Source organism: Mytilus edulis, chromosome 1 (assembly GCF_963676685.1).
Source record: "Mytilus edulis chromosome 1, xbMytEdul2.2, whole genome shotgun sequence".
Taxonomy (NCBI): Eukaryota; Metazoa; Mollusca; class Bivalvia; order Mytilida; family Mytilidae; genus Mytilus; species Mytilus edulis.
Window position 1 is genome coordinate 105,438,831 of NC_092344.1, and position 20,048 is coordinate 105,458,878.

At 31.5% G+C, this 20,048-nt stretch overlaps 2 protein-coding genes and 1 long non-coding RNA gene across 12 annotated transcripts in view; 1 reads left to right on the forward strand and 2 right to left on the reverse strand.

Annotated features, from left to right (window-relative positions):
- LOC139516977 (importin-13-like) overlaps positions 1 to 6,370 on the reverse strand; it is a 47,212-nt gene extending 40,842 nt beyond the window's left edge. For both annotated transcript variants that reach the window (XR_011663067.1, XM_071307473.1), the window contains exons 1-2: positions 6,274 to 6,370; positions 691 to 779 (exon numbers count right to left, since the gene is read on the reverse strand). Coding sequence is in view for 1 of the 2 variants with exons in the window: in XM_071307473.1 (XP_071163574.1) it covers positions 691 to 720 (30 nt within the window). In the remaining variant the exon portion in view is untranslated. The remainder of the gene's footprint in view (positions 1 to 690; positions 780 to 6,273) is intronic.
- LOC139517135 (uncharacterized) overlaps positions 1 to 20,048 on the forward strand; it is a 560,758-nt gene that overhangs the window by 141,756 nt on the left and 398,954 nt on the right. The gene's annotated exons all lie outside the window — the stretch shown is intronic.
- The window catches only part of LOC139516873 (histone-lysine N-methyltransferase, H3 lysine-79 specific-like), a 42,690-nt gene continuing 34,427 nt past the window's right edge, over positions 11,786 to 20,048 (reverse strand). For all 8 annotated transcript variants that reach the window (XM_071307351.1, XM_071307334.1, XM_071307318.1 and 5 more), the window contains exons 21-24: positions 18,765 to 18,821; positions 17,094 to 18,534; positions 15,323 to 16,726; positions 11,786 to 15,034 (exon numbers count right to left, since the gene is read on the reverse strand). In XM_071307351.1, coding sequence (XP_071163452.1) covers positions 15,024 to 15,034; positions 15,323 to 16,726; positions 17,094 to 18,534; positions 18,765 to 18,821 — 2,913 coding nt within the window. In that variant the 3' untranslated portion in view covers positions 11,786 to 15,023. The remainder of the gene's footprint in view (positions 15,035 to 15,322; positions 16,727 to 17,093; positions 18,535 to 18,764; positions 18,822 to 20,048) is intronic.

Genomic DNA, 20,048 nt, shown 5'->3' on the forward strand with positions numbered 1-20,048 from the left:
TATATAAAGATTCATTATAAAAATACATGAACAATCAGTACTTATAAATATATAACAAAAAACCATGAGCAAACAAACCAATTGTTAACAATACTGTATCAAAATATTTCCAAGTTACTTCAGAAAGCTTGAAGTACATATGATAATATGCCATTCTACAATCCCATTAGGCATATTTGTGGCTGTACAGTGTACTTCAGTGTAGTTTCGTAATCATCACTGGAAGATATATTCTTGTGAAAAGCCAAGAACAAACCCATAAAATCTTTGCAAAATTTCAAAGAAGAAAAAAAGGTTCATCTTAGCCTTGCTACAAACAATAATTTAGTAAATGTATGTTCAGTCCTATATACCACACACTGTTATTACAACAATAGTACTAGTACATTAATTATAATTATATTAACTATATATATATAGAGCAAATTAAAAAGAATTAATGACATATACAGTATCAAATTCACTATGCCAGATGACTTTCGACAATGAACATGATGAATGTCTCTTTAGTGATGCCTAAATATTTGAAAATCCAAAGCTCATTCAAAAACAAGTATATTCTAAAACATGGCTAATAAAATCATCAACAAATTATCTCAATACAACTATTCTTGACAAGACAATTGCCTCCTTTAGAAAATTCTTAGCAGACCAAGAAAAAATGTTTTATCTATAAAACTGATAAATCACCTGTTCTACATTTTCTGCAGTGTAAGCCATATTGAAATTGATGTACTCAGTAATCTAAAACCATTTCACTCTCATCTCAATTGATACACCTAAAAAGTAAAGAGATTTGATGAATAAAACTCTAATAGAAGTGAAACTATCATTACTGGTAACAACAGAACTTAAACTGAAACTGAATATTGTCATCTCCATATGTGAGATCAATTTTAATCTAACTATATAAATTTGCATATGTGCAGGACATCATTCATAAATATAAACCAACATGCAGACATCGTATCCATTCAGGTATTTCACATCTTTTATGGTTATGTTCAATACAAAGCACAAAAATGCTGACATTCACCTCAAAAGTTGTCCAAACCTTTAAACAGATTTATTTAAAAGGGATACAGTTATGATAATGTTGTCAGATTAATAAAGATGGCACAATTTGGTATTAATATTGATTCACTTATAAATAGGGTCTTTGCATCCGAATTCCAAAACACATTTATTCTAAAATCAGTTGTTGGCATGATACAGGTTATGTTCTTCTCATACATTTTATGATGGTATCATTCTAAATCCCTAATGGGTGCTTGATTCTCAAATTATCATATGAAGACATAATCTTTCAATCGGTTTAATTGAGGTCTGGAGCTGGTGTTATGTTTATCTTTTTAATACTGGTTAATGAAATCATTACAGTGTGTACTGGCTGGTCATTATCGTGTATGATACGATTTTGACACGCCTACATAGCTAATGAATATGCATGACTATAGATAAGATCAGCATGTGTAGCCATAAACTTAGGGAGTTGTAGATTTGTAGCATAAATGTATAGATGTAGTTTTGAGAATAGAAAATAGTTACAAAAATATAGTTATTAATTATTAGTATCCGAGCTAGTAAAACACGGATCTATCATGGTGGAGGACTCAAATTATATATATTAATATTGTGACTTTAATTTCGTGGTAGTTGTTTGAACAGTTGACAATGGCTTGTTTATCTCCTGGGTAGATTATTTTTCTTCTTTTGATTCACATGGATTTTGTGCTGATTCAATAACATTTCTTTGGATATCGGAGGTGGTGCTGTGACTAGAACGGCGATTTAAACAAGTGAAACATATAATTTTTTTACATACAAATGACTTTTCAGGAACTTTATATACGGCAGCGTGATTTTTAATATTCATACTACCGTGGACATGCATCTAAATTTATTATTCTGAACATTCCAATTAAGACTCATTTAACGATGGATTTTTATTTTCATATTAGAGGTAGGCCAGTTTACGAAATTCTCTGGGATTTTGCATTATATCTTAAAAGTTTCAAAATAATTCCTGAATGTGAAGAAGAAGAAGACGATAACCGCAAAGCTGTTTTTAAAATATATTTATTAGTATAAGATCAACTTTGCATGTAACCGCCTTTTGCTCCGATGATACTGTGATTATATTTTTGTGTGTGAAAATTGTTTCGCCACAACCAACATTGTTAATACCTTCCTTGCTGATCTGTGTGTGAGAATTGCCTCGCCACAGATAGTCGTGATGAAGTTTATACTTAGTGTGTGAGAAATGCCTCGCCACAAGGTTCTGGAATTGAGTGTGTGAAAATTGTCTCGCCACTCACTATTGATGTAACAAAATACCACACCACGGATACCATAGATGTAGATGGAAGAATATGTGTGAAAATCTTTGACATTTTGATGATATGTTTTAAAATTGATTTACATTGATTTGTTAGTGACTAACTTTATTTGTTTGTTATATTCATTTTTTTAATATTTTGCATGCTTGTAAATAGGGCTACATGTGACTGCATTTAGAAGTCAGTATATTCAAGTTGTTGTTGTTGATACTTAAATCATGCTAATAAGGTTATTTGTAAAAGTTAGTTTTGCTATTTGAGTGTCTAATTTGATTTGGAAATAATTGGGTTGAATCAAATGATTCATGAGGTATTAAGTGTTATTGGGGCCAAAAATTGGTGGCTAGGTAGAATCAAATGATTCAAGAGTAAAAGGGGCCAAAAATTGGTGGCTGGGATTTTATTAGAGGGGCCAAAAATTGGTGGCCGGGATTTGTGAATTGTTTGAACGTTGAACAACAGATGTAGTAGCGCAAAAGATGTTATGCTAGAAATTACCTATGTTTTCATATATTAATATCTATTTTGATTGTATGTTGTAAGAATCTTTAATCCTCGGCGGGGGATTAATGAATAATTGTGTGAGTGTGTGAGATAAACTAGTTATTATTATTTGAAATATATTAAGAGTCACAGGTCTCTGCTAGTGTCATCACTTTTAAACATGTATGTTTACTTTTAACGCTACATTTTTATGCATCGCAAGTGTTCACTTGAGCAAGTTTGACAGTTGTAATTTGTCGTGCTCTTGGAAGTATCCGTAAAATAAACAAGTGAGAGATAAATGGTCAAGATTTTACGACCTATGGCTATGGTATCGAACATCTGTGTCTGGGATTTCACAGAGAGATATTTCTGAGGTTGTGGTTTTTACATAATGAGATCTAATGAGATTTAGTGGTTAGATTAGTTGATTTGTAACTATAAAAGTTATGCACACTTGTCATTTTGACAGATCAGATAAACAGAATTTCTGTTTCAAGACTACATTAATTACACTGGGAACTAAGTTTAAACCATGATCATTGATTTTAATTGATACAAATGTTTAATTTTTTTTCATATTTATTTTGACCTTATAATTTTTTTACTGCATATTTTAGCGATTTTCTTTTAAAACTGGTTTTTTTTTCTTTTTTTTTTTCTTCATTTTTTTTAGACTAAACAATTTTGCAGTTATTTAATTTAACACATAGAATTTTTATTTAATGAGAACTTATGATTTTTTTCCCCCCCAAGTTTAAAATGTGTGTATATTAAAGTACAATTAGTATTTGATGAGAGATTGTTTCAATTTTACTTTTTTTTCATTTTATTATTCATAATTTTTATATAAATAGATTTCATTGACCAGTATTTAACGAAATTTTTAGAAATTTCTAATTTGAGGGCGGGGATGTTATGTCTATCTTTTTAATACTGGTTAATGAAATCATTACAGTGTGTACTGGCTGGTCATTATCGCGTATGATACGATTTTGACACGCCTACATAGCTAATGAATATATGCATGACTATAGATAAGATCACATACCTGCCAACTTTTGAAAGTGTCCATGGGGGTTTTAGCGCGCGACAACAATTTCAAAGGTTACAATACTTTGCGACAACTATTTTGCACGTGCTGTTTTGTAGTCTAGAAAAAGTGTCATATTTGTGAGATGAGCTTACATGCCTTTTTCTTAATTTTATTTGCATGATTCTAGTTATTATATATCAGTAGAAAAGATGAACATGTGGCTGCAAGACCAGGAATTAATTTCATGTGTAAGGATATTAAATAATTGTTTACTTTTCCAATTTAAAATTATGCACAAAGAAGGACCTTTATCAGGTTAGGAACAACACCTAGGGGTAACCCCTCAATGTAAGGACATTAAAAACCACTTTTTAAGTAAAAATGAGCACATATATATTCATATTATTTGAAGAAACTTTTCCCAAAGAACTATACATCTTATGATCTATCTGGTATTATACAGTATGGTCAACACATGTCCAAGAATTTTGATATGTTCTTGGCCTTATATCTTCTATATTTTCAAAATAATTGAACCCTTCATTTAGAAAGTTGTTCTAAATATAATGTCAGAATTTCCCAATTTTAGGTTAAAAAATCTACATTTAATGATTTTTCTATTTTATTTTTTACAAGAGTAAAATGACCCCTTGACTAAGAGAAGTCCCTCATTTAAGAGATTTCTCATGTGGGGGGGGGGGGTTTGTTTTGTCCATGTGAAAAATAAAGAACAGTACATTGTACTTTAAATAATTTGGTAATTTAATTGAATACATAAATTTATAACATTTGTTACAGCAAGTGTAATATCAATAAATTAGTGAATAAACTACTATTTATTATCTTTATGGTAGTACTGCATGATTGAAGTTTGTCAATCAGTCATGCTTTTATTCTTATTCTGTGTAAAAACCTCCTTGCAGGTGAAAAACCATTTGCCATGTTCACGATTTTAACAAACAGAGGAATACAACACAAGTTCAAAATCTAGGATGTTACAATATTCTTGAGAGAAAACTTTTTTGATTGGCTGATTAATTTGATCATGAGAAACATAGAATTTGATTGGCTGAACACAATTGTATTCCATTGTACACAGTTCAAAATCGGGAACAGTCATATTTTTCGTGTTGATTTTCACAAAATCGTGTTTTAGAGGGTTTTTCACGATCACGATCGTGCAATCGTGACAAAGGGTCAAAATCGTGTAGTACACGCCTAAATCGTGAAAGTTGGCAGGTATGAGATCAGCACGTGTAGCCATAAACTTAGGGAGTTGTAGATTTGTAGCATAAATGTATAGATGTACATGATGTAGTTTTGAGAATAGAAAATAGTTACAAAAATATAGTTATTAATTATTTGTATCCAAGCTAGTAAAACATGGATCTATCACTGGCGTGTCAGTAACTGCTAGTAGTCCCTTGTTAATTTATGAAACATTGTCATTTTGCTTAGTTTCTTTGGTTACCTATTCTGACATAAGACTCTGACCTCTTTTAAACTGAGTTTTACTGTTCGTATTGTTATGTACATGTATATAAAAAAGAAGATGTGGCATGACTGGCAATGAGACAACTCTCCACAAGAGACCATATGACAATAAAATTAACAATTATAGGTCACATGTTTGTTTGATCCACATTGGGCTAGAGGTACATGCATAGGGGGTTGAGATCTCACAAAACATGTTTAACCCCACCTCATCTTTGAGACCTGTCTCAAGTCAGGAGCCTTGGGCATTTGTTAATTTTATTCAGTTTTGGAGTTTAGTGTGACGTCCATTTTTCATTGAACACATTTTGTTTAAGGGCCAGCTAATGCCCGACTCCAGGTGCAAGATTTTCTCACTGTGTTGAAGACCTATGGGTGGACTTCGGCTGTTTGGTTGGGTTATGTCTCTTTGGCACATTCCTCATTTCCATCCTTCATTTTATGACATCAATGTCAGTGTGTAAAACACATGATTCTGGTACCTAAACTAATTAAAATTAAATTTCCGCACTTTTTTACTATCCATGGCAAGATCTACTATCCCTATATATTACCCTTCTCGTAATATATAGGGATAGTAGATCTTGCCATGGATAGAAAACAAGTGCCTGTGGCACTTGCTCCTTGTTGTTTATATGTTGCGTGTGCGACAATTTAATACCTCAAAGTGTTTAAGTGCATCAAAGGGAAAGGTCCCTAATCAGAAGGAATGAAACAATATTAGTTTATTTTGTATCATGATTAAGATCAATAACATAAGTTGACAATTTATTACTGGAAAAATATGATGCATAAAAAAAAACGTGACAGACAGATATATTTTTCAGTTTTCTGTCATTGGGATATCCCTATGTGAAAAGAAGAACACGAACTTGTGCAAATCTCTGCCGCGTATTAATATATGTTTATTCATTTCCTTACCATTATTCATTAAATAGAGTTTTTTGTTTCAACTTTCAGGTTTTTAACTTTTTTCTCACACTTTCAGCTTGGAATAGGAACCAACCCGATATGTTCCGAATAGATAATGATTATAATAACAGGAGACGTACCGAAACAAGCCACTAATTCCGGGGTCTCACTAATTAGAGACAAAAAGCGTCAAGAAGCGTCAAGAAGAATAATTTAGCAACAAGAAGTAAACTTTACCCTCATGGGGGGTCCTAGTAATCACATAATCACAATTTTTTCCCAATATAATCACATAATCATTAAATATTTGCTTATCTTTAGTAATCAAATAATCATAAACTAAAAATACAGTCCTAGGTAATCAAATAATCATGAAATATTTGGCTTAATAATCAAATAATCATTAAAAAAACGGCCAAGTAATCACATAATCAAAAACCCCATGAGGGCCCTCTTTAATGACAAGAAAACATATTTAGCGAAGAAAATATAGATATTTAAAACTATTATTAATAAATAAATATCGAAATATACTTTAAATTGCCTTTTTTTTTTTTTTACATATACGAGAAACAAGAAAATAAACTTTTTTTTTTATTACCAATAAAAAGTTTAAAATAATATACCTTCAGTTTACAGCATAGTGCATAGATGAATGAATCAATATGTATGTAGAGTAGTTAATTAGTGAGACCGCTAATTCCGTTATACGACATGGCTGGCTGATTCTTACTTCTACAGGCACTTGTCTCATACCCTAGATGATAACTTAACATTTACGCAGTGGCTATTTTGCCGGCTCTGATCAAAGTATCTTAATTCCAGCCGGCAAAATAGCTTATTTCTAAAAAAAAATGTTTAAAAATATGTTATTTTGCTGGCATTAGGCAATCGAAAGCCAAGTTAAATGCTATTTTGTTTAGACATATCCTATCAGTCAAATAACTGACTACTATTTCAAAAGCAAGTCTAATCTAAATATTTTTGATTTTTTTTAAGCTTTCAGTGTGATTGACTTTGTAAAATGGTATAATATTTTATCACATTAATGATGCAATGAGATTTTTAACTTTTATTTTTCTGTTATCTCATCTAAAATATCCCTTTTTATATATTTGCCAATACACACACGGCAACTATTTTATAATAGATATAGGAAGATGTGGTGTGAGTGCCAATGAGACAACTCTCCATCCAAATAACAATTTTAAAAAAGTAAACCATTATAGGTCGATGTACGGCCTTCAACACGATGCATATATTCTACCATATATAGACCATTGTAGTTCAGTTTGGGGAAATTTGTTACAAAAAGAATCAGATAAAATCATAAAACTTCAAAAATAGTAGCAAGAATTATATTGGAATGCGATATTTCTTTTCCTTTTCCTTTTATGTTTTCATCTTTAACCAAAAGAATAAAATACCAACAATCAATATTCTAATGTATAAAATTGTAAATGGACTAATACCTGATTACTTAGCAATGCTAAATATTAATGATATGCAACACCACAACTTACGATCTGTCTCTAATATAATGATCTATTTGTTCCAAGACCAGATACAAATTTTTATAAAAAATCCTTTCATTATTCTGCAACCAAGGTATGGAATAATTTGCCGCTCAAAATAAAAAAATTGTCATAGTGTTGAATTATTCAAGAAACATTGTTATAATCATTTTCTTGAAAATTATGTGCAACTGGGATTTTCTCACTGTTTTGAAGACCTCGGCATTGGTGACTTATGGCTTTGTTTTTTAACTCTTTGATCGGGTTGTTGTTTGATAAATTCCCCATTCCCCATTTCCATTCTTTATATATATTCTATTTATACATAAACTGAGACTACTGTTACACATATATATTTACATGCGTTAAAGTAGTCACGGACGTAAATGAAAATAACGCTTATTATATGGGGTGTGTGACTTAATATATAATGCTACTGATTTTCTATGTTGTGTTTGATGGACTCAAGTGTTTTTCGTTGTTGTTGTTTTGGTTTTTTTTTGGTAGGGGGATTGTTGTTTCTTGTTGTATTGTGATATTTGAATGTGCCCTTGGTATCCTCTGATTCCTTTTTACTACTTCAAAAATTGATAAGGGGTAATGTGGTGGTGTGGACGGCATTGTATAAGTGTCTCTCCAACACAAATATTACAGAATAATAATCGTAAAACATCAGAAAGCTGGTCGAACTTTATTTTGACGGAGTGAAAATAATTTTCTACATTTAAGCAAGGATTTGTATAATATTGTATACTAAACAAATCCTTGATTTAAGGCATTTGTTAGAAGTAATTTTATCATTTGTCAATCCCTTTCCAGGTTGTCCACATTACTCCACAAGATAGTCACAAAACCACTCAAGCGGCTAACAAGCTACTGCTGCTGAAAACATATTTATAAAAAATCGTACATGGATTAAACAGTTATGTGCGTCATTCTAGTGAGGATCTGTGTTTCAACACCAATCTTTATGACTAAATAAAATAAAAAATAGTATTCTCTTGATAGGGTACAGGTGTCGGTTTCACAAAAAAAACTTACGACTAAGATTGATCGTAAGGATATTGAATACAGGACTGGAACTCATCACCGGCTATACTCTACATGCATGAACTCGTGTACTGTTTGTCTTGAACTACATGTGAAAATAACAAAAACTTTATTGTACTAAGTTGGCACACTGAATCGATTTGAACATACGGCAAGTTCATAACAGTTTGAAGGAAGACATGTTTCCATACTCAAAGTTATGGTTCTCAGTGACTCTGGTCCGACCACTCTTGCTCTTACTTTTGACTGCTTACTCTTGGAAAGGCAAAACATTTCAATGTTATATGTGTTGTATTTGAGAACGGGGTCCTGATCCCGAAATCCCGGGATTAAAAAACACGAAATCCCGACATCCCGAAATTCCGAGCTTAAAAACACATGATCCCGACGTCCCGAAAAAGGTCCTCCCCCATACTCACTTTTGACATGTGGCTTTTAAAATGGGTTATAAGAAAAAATATCTAATTGGAAACTCAAAATCGATATTCAATGCACGTAATATGTTTTCGATTACTGGAAAAGAAATAAAACATTTTTTTAAGGACAATCTTCCCTATATAATTAAATCCCATCGAGGACCTAAAATTCTGGTTTTGCCAAAGACTGCTATATTGTTTATTCCTGAGGTAGAAAACCCAAGTATTTCGATAATTTAAAAGTGTAATAATCATATCAATGATTCATGTAAAAAAAGAAGAGTGGTTTTCATTTGGTCTAGTGTATGATATTATTTAGATAAAATGCTTCGCTGAGTACAGCCTGATACGACTGCAGATGTCAAACCCTGATCAGTTAGGGCAATTTTATCACTTTATTCAAGCTTGATACTGTCTGAACTTGGATTGTGATCAATTTTTTTTTTACATAATATAGGTTTCTGCTCAAAATGAATGTGGTCAAGGATCTTACAAATATTTTGCACAAAACTGGTCAATAGATTTTTTTTTGAAACTTTTCAAAAATACGAAAAAAATATCTCTTTAAAAAAAAATGTATTAAAAAAAATTACCCTCTCCCCTCCAACTTTTTGAATTCCCCTTAGTGCAATTGCCCCCACACGCAATCCCAGCCTTTTCTTTGTAGTATGGAGCCTTGTAGTACAATTTCAGAAAGATCCATACACTTAAACATAAGTTATTGTCTGGAAACTAGAAAATGCTTGTTTTTTGCCTTTTTTTATTGCCCCAAACTCCTGCATGTTTGGGGCAATCACCCCAAACTCCTGCATGTTTGGGGCAATCACCCCAAAATCAATCTCTGCCTTCCCTTTGTGATATGGAACCTTGTGGTACAATGTCAGAGAGATCCATACACTTACACACAAGTTCTTGTCCGGAAACTACAAAAATGCTTGTTTTTGGCCCTTAGTTCCTAAACTGTTCAAACCATAACCCCCAAAATGATTTCTAACCTTCTACATGTGGTATTAAACATTGTGGTACAATTTCAGAACAATCAAAATACTTATACACAAGTTATTATCCTGAAACTAGAAAAATGCTCGTTTTGGGCCCCTAATTTCTAAATGGTTGGGACCATCATCCCCAAAATAAATCTTATCCTTCCTTTTGTGATATTGAAGCTTCTTAAAAAATTTAATAAAGATCCATTTACTTAAACTAAAGTAATTGTCCAGAAACCAAATGTCTTCAGATGATGACATCATAGCATTATATGAACCCCCAAAAAAATTTGCAGGTTGTAGAATGATCATATAAAATTGAGAAAGGAAATGGGGAATGTGTCAAAGCGACAACAACCCGACCATAGAGCAGACAACAGCGGAAGGCCACCAATGGGTCTTCAAAGTTGGTTCTTGGACAATCCACATGGTTTGCTCATTTTTGTACGATTTTGTGTTGGATTAATGATGAACCCATTTAGTTAATCAATGAACAAGGTTCAGTTTTGGTGGTAAAGTCCATATCTCAGATACTATCAGCAATAGGTCTAGTATATTTGTTGTGTGGTAGGATTGTAAGGTGTACATGTCCAACTTGCAGGTGTCATCTGACCTTGACCTTATTTTCAAGGTTCAGTGGTTATAGTTTTTGTGTTTTGGTCTGTTTTATTATTATACTGTATGTAACAGGTCTACTATATTTGATTTATGGAATGATTGCAAGGTGTGAATGTCCAACTGGCAGTTGTCATATGACCTTGACCTGATTTTCATGGTTCAGTGGTAAGAGTTAAGTTTTTTGGGTTTTGGTCTTTTTTTCTAATACTATATGCGATAGGTCAACTAGACATGGTGGATGGAAATATTTTATGATGTAAATGTCAGTCTCGCAGGTTTATTTGACCATGACCTCATTTCACAGTTAATTGCTCAGTGTTTGGGTTTTTGTGTTTTGGTCGGTTTTTCTTAAACTATAAGCAATAGGTCAAGTATAATTTTTAGGGTGGAAGGATTTTTAGCTGTATATGTTTGTTCGGCAGGTATCTTCTGACCTTGACTTCATTTTTGGTGGTTCATAGGTAAATATTGAGTTTCATGGTTAAGTTTGTTATTTGGATACTATAAGCAATAAGCCAACTATATTTAAAGCATAGATTGATTGTAAGGTGTACATGTCTGCCTGTTAGGTTCATCTGACCTTGACCTCATTTTTATGGTTCATTGGTTAATGTTTAGTTTCCTAGGTTAAGTCTGTTTCTTAGAATTTAAATGCAACAGATCAACTAAGTTTAGTGTATTCAATGATTGTAAGGTGTACAAATATTTCTCATTTGGTTTATCTGACCTTGACCTCATTTTCTTGGATCATGTTAAGTTTAAGTGATAGTTGTAGTTAAGCTTGATATTTACGACTATCAACATAATATCAATGGTTAGTAAAGAAGGCGAGACATTTTAGCTTGTGCACTTTTGTTATTCTAATATCAATTCTATTTTGCACTTAGTGATGCTAAAACATGTATTCTTATATTTACTGCCATAAAACAAGAAATCAGACAGTTTATAAATTTTATTGATGAAATGAGATCTGAATTAACTGATGCAACTTATATTGGAAAAATTAACTTAAACAAGTGAAATATTTACAATGATCAACTATAATTCCCTTTAGTTACTGACTATAATAACAAACTTAGAGTTGGTAAATAAACAAGCTAAGGTAAAATGACACATCCAAACCATATCATCTGTACCTATATATTTCTATGTGGATCTATATCAATAAAGCATTCAATTTACAATTGATTTTTGTCAGTTTTGATGGTTACCCTTTGTCTGTTATAATTTATGTTATAGTTTTAACAGAAAACAGAATAAATTACCCACATTACCTCCATAAAAATATACAGGAGCTTTAACATGAAAATCTTACTTTATGTAGTTGAGTATAGACCCACAAGTAAATACAGAGGGAACAGGATAGAAGCTTAACAGTTTAAATAATGTAACAGTGACAAGCTCATCAAACTATGCATACACCAATAGAATTCTAATTATTCAGCTGCCCTGAATCAAATTATCTAAATACATCATATATATATAAAACCTGAAGCGTATAAACTAATTATCAACAAGTATCACCAGTATATTTTATTTATTCACCGATAATTAGTTAGCTGCTGCCTTTACCAACTTTTACCCAATAATTATGACAAATAGATGAATAATATTTTCTGTGTTAAAAAATGAGCATAAAAATTCTGAAAATGATCAATTATGGAAAGTGTTAATCTAAAATTAAATACTTGAAATGTTCTCTTTGTTGCTTTTTAAAAACTGTGGGTGAATGTAACAATCTATTTCTTAATTAAAATTTCACACATAAGAGAAAAACTTTTTAAATCGAGTTTTAACTGTTTCTTCCTGTATAAGTTAAATCAACCCTGAATTCTCTGAGCAACTTTGTTCTTTCATTCAATCCCATTGTACACTGTAGACAATGTTTACTAGACATGGAATACCCTCCAATATGCTTCCAAAATATATGTTACAGTGAGATAAAAATTATGTACTGGTAATGTGAGTGCAAAATGGTTATTTTCCTTCAGATTTATTTATTTAAAAAAGAAACTTTCTTTCTGAATATATACCACAGACATGTATCAGTATTTTGTATGTTATCAAATCACGCTACTGTAGTATGCTTAAATCTTATCAAGATATATATTGTGGAAACAACTGACATATGGGTATTAATTCTCTCTGCTCAGATCTTGTGATACAATGAAAATGCAAAAGGATGTTACATGAACATAATGTATTTTTTACAAGATATAATTTTTTTGAGGTTATTTTTACTTTGCTTATCAAAATTGATCAAATTTTAAAATTAAAGTAATAAAAATATCATATTAAAAACAAGTTATACATTCAAATTAGTTTTAAAAAAAAAAACATGCTAAAAAGAATATATAATATTTTTAGACTGGCCAGCTGATACAATATTTTCATTCTGCATAAAATGAGAACATGCCATTTCTATATTGTAAAATAATATGGGGTAATTTTGGAATGATTTTTTTTGTGACAGATATTAATTTCTACACTCAAATGTGGTTGAACAATCTTTCATACACTCTTTCCATACAATGTTGACTCCACAACAGAATGCCTTTATCTAATCCATCAAACACAACTACATTGTCTGTCTATACTCTTACACATATGTACATTTGAAGCATTCAAATAATTTACTTTTATAGCAAAAAATCAACAAATCATATGGGACTTTACCATTAACATGTATAGTGCTAAGACATGGGATAGCAGAAACAATCATACAACAAATTACACATCAATTTTCAACAAGTCTGATTGCTATACATGTTAATAGAAAAATCACTACAGCACGTTGCATTATTCTGTTAACAACATTGTATAAGAGGGTTGCTTTAAATTAATTCATGTTGTAACACAAATACATTTTAATTTTTTTTTACAATAGCACTAACAATTCATCAGACTATAAACAATTCCCTTAAACAATGCTATATAATTTAATTCAGCACCAAAAATATAACAGTCCAATGCAATGGGCTGTATATAAACAATTCATACTAAAACACATGTGTGATATGTAAAATTGCAAAAATTATAAAACATATTATTGTAAACACTTAAAAATAATTTTGTCCCTAATTAAAACTAAATTTATTCCTATTTATAACATGATAAAATAAGCTTAATTCATAATGAGCTGAAAGTTCAGTATATAGACAAAAGTTTATCCTTTTAAAACATTTCTGAATATAATAAAGCGAAATACATTCTGTTTAAAAAACTTGAATTGCCTATCAAATTATAATGACATTTTCACTTTTACAAAATTAATGACCTTATCTTATCAATATTGAATAAATGAAATTTTAATATACAAGAATCTATCATCTTATATAAAAGCATAACAACATGTGCTTGATAACAAAAATTCATGCAATACAACAAATGAATCCTGAGTGATGGAAAAAACAAAAAAAACGTAAAATCAATAGAGATTGGATAAGAATGACTAATAGATATTTTGAGAAGTGAAAGTAGGGGAAATATTGAAAAAAGGTATTACTTTTGTCATATATCTTTTGATATATGTTAAAAACTAATAAAAAAAATCTACCGCTGATAATATTAATATTTTTTTTAAAGAAATATCAAACCCCAAAAATATAATATTTAACCATAAAACTGTAGTAGGGGCTGATTATTAATTCTTAAAGCGTAAACTGAGCAAATTTTATTTTATCGCTGATTTTGTAATGTAAACTTAAATGATCTAATGTAAACAAGGGCTACTTAAAATATATTTTAGTAAATGTAAAAATATTCTGATATTATGTCAAAGTATTACAAATATATGAAAGGAACAAAATTTTGCCATTTTTCTATCAAAATAAATGGATTTTACTGGCCGTTAACATTAACCTGCTAATTGTTTTCAGGTATTAAGGCTTTAATGATGATCCCATTAATTTATCATATGAAATTTAATGTCTTCATTTATTCATCTTACATAAATTGCTCTTTAATCAAGTTCTTCTTCACCATTCATTTTACACACTATTTTTAAATTAATGGTAGGAATATGACATATGAAGATCTTCATTTATTTGGCACATCAAAGGTGACAGAAAGACGTTGTGATCACTAATCTGTAAACTTGACATCATAAATTGGTTACTATGGAAACTGTTTTTCAGTGAACTTGACACCAATGATCAGTTACTAAGGAAACTGTATCAGTGCCAACCTGAAAAGATAATGACAGGTCAAACAAACCTGCAAAATTTTCTTATTAAGATATAACTTGAGCACCATCCTATGAGCTTTAATAATATACAGATTTCTTATCTATTGTAAATATTGCAATAATAGTTTTAAAGCATTTAACAATATACAAAAATATCATATAAACTTGATACCAAATAAAGTGGTACTCAATTATCATATACATGTGAAGAAAGAGTTTTTTTTAAAGACAATAGAGGACCTATTTTGTACTTTTATCGAGGATATTTCATATAAACCTAACCTTTACCTTGCTGTGCTGAGGAGTTAAATCTTGGTCTAACGTTAGTCATGTTGAATCTAGGATTTTGTGTGAATCTTGCACTATCTCCTAATTGGTTAGGTGGAAGATTCTGAAGGTATTTATTTGCTGATTGCACATGTTGTTGACCAGTAAAACCAATTTCTGTTGGATTAAAAGGTCTGTAATGAGGACTACTGTGACGAAGACCTAAATTTTCCTGACGTGGATGTGTCATCACCTGATGGTTTATAAACATGGGTCGCTGATCATTTAGTGGACTATGTCCTGGAGATTTGTTGTGTCCAGCAGTATTTGGTGATAAGTTCATGTTAGGAGGTGGACGAGACATGTCAGGTACGTTAAATCTTTGAGGAGATGTATTAGGTTGTTTTGATTTATAACCACCAATACCTAGTAGAGCATGGGGAGGAGGCGGGGGTTGTTGAAGTTTTTCCACTATTTTTTTCTTCCCTACAGGAACTGTGTTTGTTGGTGTAGGAGCTCTGACAATTTGTCCTCCATTTTGTTGTGAGAATGACAGAAGTACAACATTATTAGGTAGTGACGTCCCAGGCAAAATAGGTACAGTGTTCTGTATTGGTGCATTTCCAGAAGGTCCACCCATGAGGACCATTCCACCACCATTCAAATGTGCATTACTATTAACCAAACAATAATTTGAGCCATTTTGAACATATGATCCAACAGAGTTAGACGGTGTTGCCAGTAATGGTCCACCAGGATTTGATGGAGTTGCCAGTAAAGGTCCACTGGACTGTTGATTTATTATTGCTCCATTACTATTTGACTGCTGGTTGAGTAATGACGTGGCATGATTATTAAGCTGTTGACTTATAGCCTGTTGATGAAGTAATGACGATGCACTGTTATTGAGATGATGATTTACACCGGTATTCAATTGTTGACTGAGTATTATATTATTATTAGGTATATAGTTAGACATTGCAATAGGAGGCGTATTATTGGAATAATATGGTACTTCATTCCCTGGATTACTAGTCTTTACAGATGAACTTTTATTACTACGTTTTATACTGACAGAACTACGACTGGAACTAGAACTTGAAGATCTACTCCTGCTCCGGCTACTGTAACTCCGGCTTCGACTACGAGAACTACATCCAGAACAACTTGAAGATCGTGACCTACTTGAACTTGTATCACTACTAGATGACCTACTCCTCCTAGATTTACGTTTGCATGGTGGAGAGCCGGGTGGAGTTTTAGGTCCATTTTTTTTATGAGATATTTTTTTGATAGGAGGCGTTTGATTACCACCAAGTTCTGAGGAGGCCAGAGCAACTAATGCATCGAATCTATCAAATTTATCTGGAGATTTCCACAATTCGTTTGTTGTGTAACCATTAGTTGGTGTCCTCTTTAGATTATCTGAAATAATAATGTTTATACTGGAATATGTTCAGATAAGTTATACACAAAATCTGAATATTGATTTAAAACCATTGCTAGAACTCAATTTTTGGGGGAACCTGGGCCTGAATTGTCTTCACATGATCCTTTAAGTCTGATTGATTATTTAACTCAAATCCAACTTATTCACAAATGTTTCTTTTGTCACAATGTCTGAAAACATGTTAACTCATATTATTCATTCAACACAGAATTCAGATAAATTTCATGAAAACCATTTCTTTCAATCCTCTCTACTCCAAAGCCATTTAAAAACATATTTGGTGCAGTTATTTTTTTCTGAGTGTACATAGTGTTACATTTAATGTCTGTTTGTTATACTTACTTTTATTATTAGTAGTATGAACAATAGGTTTTTCTGATGATATTTTCTCTGGTGAATTAAGGGCTGTGATACCGATCGGTCTAGTAGCTATACTCATCAGCGATGGAATGGAACTTAATGGACTGGAATTAACAGTTGGTTTATAAGGCATTTTTCTTTTCTCTGGACTTTGTGCCAAGTCAGATCGTTTGCGTTTTAATTTCTGATTATCAGCACTATTATTAACATTCGTGTTCTGTTGTGCAACATAAACCTTAGTAACATAAGAAGGAAACTGTTGTCCTGTTGGAGCTTTGCTCTGTGCTTTTGACATTTGTAACAATGCTTCGGCTAGAATTTTATCACTTTGTGAACTATTGACAGGTTGACTTTCTTTCTTAGCTCCATTAAATATTATCTGCTGTTTGGGAGAACGACCCATTTCATTTTTGACTACACTCTCTACAAAGTTATTTACAGTGAAATTTGATGGTTTGGAAGCCATTGGGTATATGATATGATATGGCTGTTTATTTTGTTGAAATATCTTTTGCTCGGGTTGGTAATGTGGCTGTGGTTCTTCTGCTGTATCTGTGGTACTGCCCTGACTACTTGGTCGACTAATTGGAGAATACATAGAATCCATATCAATTACTTGTTTTGGTCTATCATTGATATCAGGTTTCACTGAACTGTTTTTTATTTTTTCACGCAATTCATCTTTTGGCAGATGATCTAATGGAATACTAATTGGTAGAGAAGGACGTGCATTAGCATCTTTGATTGTATTCAGTAATGTTCTGTTTGTTCCAATGGCAGGAACTGTGTTATCTTTGACTAAATAAACAATTTTATGTGCCCCATTCAACTGGACAGGATTGGGTTTTATTGGTTTAACTTTTGATCCTATTTTTGGATTAGGATTCATCAGTATTTGAATCTTTCTTTTGGATTCCTCTTGATTTTTCATTTGTTCACCAGTTGCTTGAAGTAGAGATCTAAATGTTGGCATGTTGACCTGAGTAGAACCAGGAGTAGGTAACCTTTCCTTCTTAGGTTCTATATAAATGGAATGATTGGCTTTTCCTGAGATACTATGAGTATTAGTTGATCCCTGAGTCTTGGTATGGACATACTGAGCAGCTGGCTGAGTAATGGTTGGATGAATCACTGTTTTAATGTCAATCCCTGATTTATCTGAAGTAGCTGCCTTTTGTATGTTTTTCTTTTCAATTTTAATTTGCTCCACTTTTATCTTATTTTCTTCTTCTATTTTTATTCTATTTTCTTGTTCTACTTTGATCCTATTTTCTTTCTGAAGATTATTGTTTTTCTTTTCTAATTCTGTAACTTCAGCCTCTAGTTGTTTGACTTTGTTGACAAGTTTCCTTTTCTGTGTATATGATGCATTTACTTCCTTCATTATGATATCAGGTAACGGTTCTGTTGTGTGGTAGCCATTCTACAAGAAACAAAATATATTTAAGTGGTGCTAAATTATCGTTATTTTATTTTTATATGATACATGTTGTCCTTGATACGACACAAAGACACAACTTTTATTTCTTTAAATTAAGTTTCACTTCACAATATTTTTAAAGCTTTTTATAGATGAATAATAAAATATAAAGCTTGATTTTCTGAAATAAATCATCAACAAAATATTGAATCTTGTCTTGTGCTATAACATACCTTGATTCCATTCAGTTTAGTTGTTTTATCTGCCAATACGTTTGTACCACCATCCAACTGAAACATAATTATAATAAATTGAACATTTGTTTCAAAATATCCAATTTTTATGCAAATATATATTAAATTATTAGCAGATCTGTAAGATCTTTTTGTATTCAATTCAAAATCCTTTAACTGGCAAAAAGAAGGAATGGTTTTTGCTATTGGTATAATTTTCGCACATGTTTAGCGAAGTCATGTTTTTTTATTTATCAAATGTCAAATACTTTTTATTTGTACTTTTTCGTATCAAATTCTTGTCAGTAGTCTTCTTAAAGATTTACAAAAAATACATGAAATTTAATTAACCCTTTCCTCCATTGAATTTTTTTTTTTGCATACTTGATTCGCATAGGATTTTTCAATAAAATCCTGAAAATATGCTTTAAAGTACTAATGCATTGCGAAAAACAAATATTTCATCAAATAAATTTAAGTCAGATATTCCTATGATATTCCTTTTCATATTGGATACAAATTTTATTAAGTCTACTGCAGACATTTTGTAGTCAAAGCATTCCAACAGAGGTACTACACACGCGTCATTATGAGTAAAGGGGGTGGCGTCAAAAGGCGTCACTATGGAGGAAAGGGTTAATTTTCCATGTATAGAAGTCAACTAGCTAATTTTCTTATACATTAGTGTCCGATATAGTATACACTAGGTGAAATGGTGTCCTCCCTAAAGTTTATTGTAATCCCCACCCCTCACTTGCATACTCATATTTTAAAGTAAAATACTGTCCTTTAGGCTTACAACAGAATAAAATTCAAATCAAAACTAGAACAAAAGGAAGGCGGAAAAAATTATTCAACAGACAAAAATTATACTTTTCAAATGTTTAGATTATTTACCATGCTCATCTTAATATATATACATGTTTAGGAATGATACAAAGCAATATCTAATGAAATAAAGAATGAATTGTCTGTTTAGCAAATGGCACAATTCTATGTTAATAATGTGAATCAATACAATGTTTTATTTTCTGCATTAAACGAAGACCACAGTTGCTATCTATGTTGCATATGTACAAGTTAATGAAATTTGAAGTAAACAAATAAGGTTTAAGATGAATGATACTGATCAATCTGATAAAGATACAGATCCTTGCCCCATGCTCGGCATACAAAATCTCACAATTACTATTCTACTTTGTTTTAATAACCTTTCTGGATCGTTTCGTTTTGGCGTAATAACACACATCTTAAAAAAAATATGGAGGCAGAAATTTTCTTGGC